The following is a 2,706-nucleotide window of genomic DNA, read 5'->3' as shown; positions in this document are numbered from 1 at the left end:
TGGTTGGCTAAGCTGTGCACCATGCCAGGGAATGAGATGATAGTGGACTGCATGGGGTTTGATAGAGACATTTGGCTGGTCTGATCCCTGTGTGTGTGTGTGTGTGTGTGTGTGTGTGTGTGTGTGAGAGATGCACATGTGTCACTCAATCATGGTATGGTATACTACAGGTCACACATACAAGATAGGCAGATAAACACACACATAAACCCACAATAAGTCCTATGCCATCAGACACGCCAGGATCACACACACACACACACACACACACACACACACACACACACACACACACACACACACACACACACACACACACACACACAAAATGGTTTTCAAGGCATCATCAGAATAACGAGTATCAAACAATGATGTCATCTCTTTTGTACGTCAAAACATACAACAGATACACACACACAAATTAAGGAGAGAAAGTTGTACATTGTATGCCTGATTCACACACACTTTCTGACAGAGTTCATTTTGTCTTTCTTAAAATTATACTAATAGGCTGCAACGCAAATCAGCTTTTTTTATTTGATTGTTTTGGCTTTGACTGTTGTACTATTTCATCATAACATTTCGCCTTGAACTTGGACCCTCTTGCTCACATAACTGCGTGCAAAGGATTGTGGGTCAGAATAAAAGGAAAGCAAAAAAGTGTGTAGGGCTAGCATATTTTAACATTTAACTCTGTGAAGTGTTTATTTCGACCAGAGAAACTTGAATTCAGAAAACGTATGTTCGTTTTCTTAACTGTTTAATAAGGAAACATACATAGTTGGATACTTAGTTCCATATTGACATATATATATATATTTAACAGACCTATTAATATACACATCTGTATATTGTCATGATTTGTTTATAGTTTTATTTTGAAATGTATTTTCTCCTTATGTCTTGTCCTGCCTTCGTTACTATGTTTTCCCGTCTCCCTGATTGTCTTCACCTGCTGCCCCTGTGTTTCACCCCCCTCCCCGGCGGTCTTGTCTTGTATGTGTGTGTATACAGTATATATAGGCTTGCCATCCCTTGTACTGATTCCAGAATCAATTCTGAATCAGGAATTGTTTCGAATCGAAAATCAATTTTGAAACAGAATGTGAACCAAATAAATATTCACACCTCTAGAATCTAACCTTGGAAAAAAAGGGAGCTGTGACGTTACACATTTTGCAATATCTCACATTTCAGTAGGATGTCTCTGGCCAGCTCCTTAGAGATGGCGGTGGAGGCTCCTCCTTTGAGTTGCAGGTAGCACCAGGAGAGCAGACTACCCTGCAGAGCCCAAAACAAGGACAGCAACACCGTCCTGCTGGCTCCACTGTTCTCATCCACCATCATCACCTCACACTGAGAGAAGGGAGAACAGAGAGGGACATTAGTAAATCGGGCAAAAACAAGGCCATGGTAAATACATGGTGTGTTTGTCAGAGGCCTCACCTCTCTCGTTGCCACCAGCAGCAACGTCTCCATTACTGACAGTATGGGGCTGATGTCAAAGTCTGAGGGAGCCCCTTTAGGGGGGAGCAGGAGAAGGCCACTTGGATCCTGGTCACTGCACAGAGAGAACGCAGATGCTGCTGATCCACTGTGATCTTAACAAGAATTGTAATGTGTTTGTTGTTTATCTAGAGTATCCTTACCTGAAGTAATTGCAAAGCGATTCAAATGTCACCTTCACTGACTCTGGCTGATCCTGTTCGGTAATGTTTTTCTGCAAGAGGCACATTTTGCATTATATTGTTATATTTGTATTATTGTTATTATAATATATATATTTACTCTTTTTTTTTTTTTAAACTCACCATCATGTCGAATAGTTTGTCCCTTCTGACGTGTTTATCCGGGAAGAAAACAGCCGCTCCATTAAGAATGGCCTTGACTGCTTCCTTGTGCAAAGCTTTTTCTACTAAAGAACCGCCCTTTGCACCATCCACAACTAAAAAACACAAACATATTGTTGCTTCATACGAAATGATTACAAAAAAATCATGATAAGTGTAGTCTTAAAAATAACTACCAGTTGCGATATCAAGATCATTACAACACATAGCAGTGTTCTTGTGGGGAAGCTACCGCTTCTTAGACCTTCCAGAAAAACGCGATTCTGCGATCGCAGAATTTACCGCATAATCAGCAAAATGGCGCATAATCCCCGCATTTTTCCACACAAAGTAAAAAAAAAAAAAGTGAACTCTTCTTGACCATAGGTCTTGACGTGAAGTAGTGATGATGATGACGTGACGTCATCAGCTCGCGCATCACAGAAGGTAAACAACACCGTAGAGTGAACGTGTGGAACTCACACGAGAGAGAAAACACCAAGATGAAAAAATCTGATCCATCTCATTTACCGACCAACATTTCTGCTAAAGACCGGGCAAAGCAGTACCCCGATGTCTTTCACGAAAGAGGGGGGAAACTATTCTGCACCCCGTGCAACTGTGTGTTGGAGCATAAGAGAAAATCGACGGTGACGACCCACTTTGATTCATTCAAATATTCGAAAATGCTTTCTGCTGCTGCGGACAAGAAAGCCAAACAACTCACGTTCACCGAGGGATCAACCTCCAAAACCCTTTCGAGGGCTACAAGAAACGAAGTGAGTAGCCTACAAGATTGAAGCTGGTCAGATAACGAACGAGTAAATGAAAACAGAATGAGGCGGAGAAGTGTGTGTGTGTGTGTGTGTGTGTGTGT

General features: G+C 41.6%; 1 protein-coding gene across 1 annotated transcript; it reads right to left on the bottom strand.

Annotated features, from left to right (window-relative positions):
- Window positions 1-1,190: 1,190 nt before the first annotated feature.
- Window positions 1,191-1,945, bottom strand: LOC104953373 (zinc finger ZZ-type and EF-hand domain-containing protein 1-like; the record flags this gene model as incomplete). Its single annotated transcript, XM_010780312.1, has 4 exons — window positions 1,191-1,356; window positions 1,447-1,561; window positions 1,650-1,720; window positions 1,812-1,945. Coding segments are annotated over 4 exons (486 nt in total), but the record flags the coding sequence as incomplete, so codon positions are not given.
- Between the last annotated feature and the right edge of the window lie 761 nt (window positions 1,946-2,706).

Source organism: Notothenia coriiceps, unplaced genomic scaffold (genome assembly GCF_000735185.1).
Source record: "Notothenia coriiceps isolate Sejong01 unplaced genomic scaffold, NC01 NC01_scaffold00021586, whole genome shotgun sequence".
NCBI classification, from domain to species: domain Eukaryota; kingdom Metazoa; phylum Chordata; class Actinopteri; order Perciformes; family Nototheniidae; genus Notothenia; species Notothenia coriiceps.
This window is presented reverse-complemented; position numbering and strand designations above follow the sequence as displayed.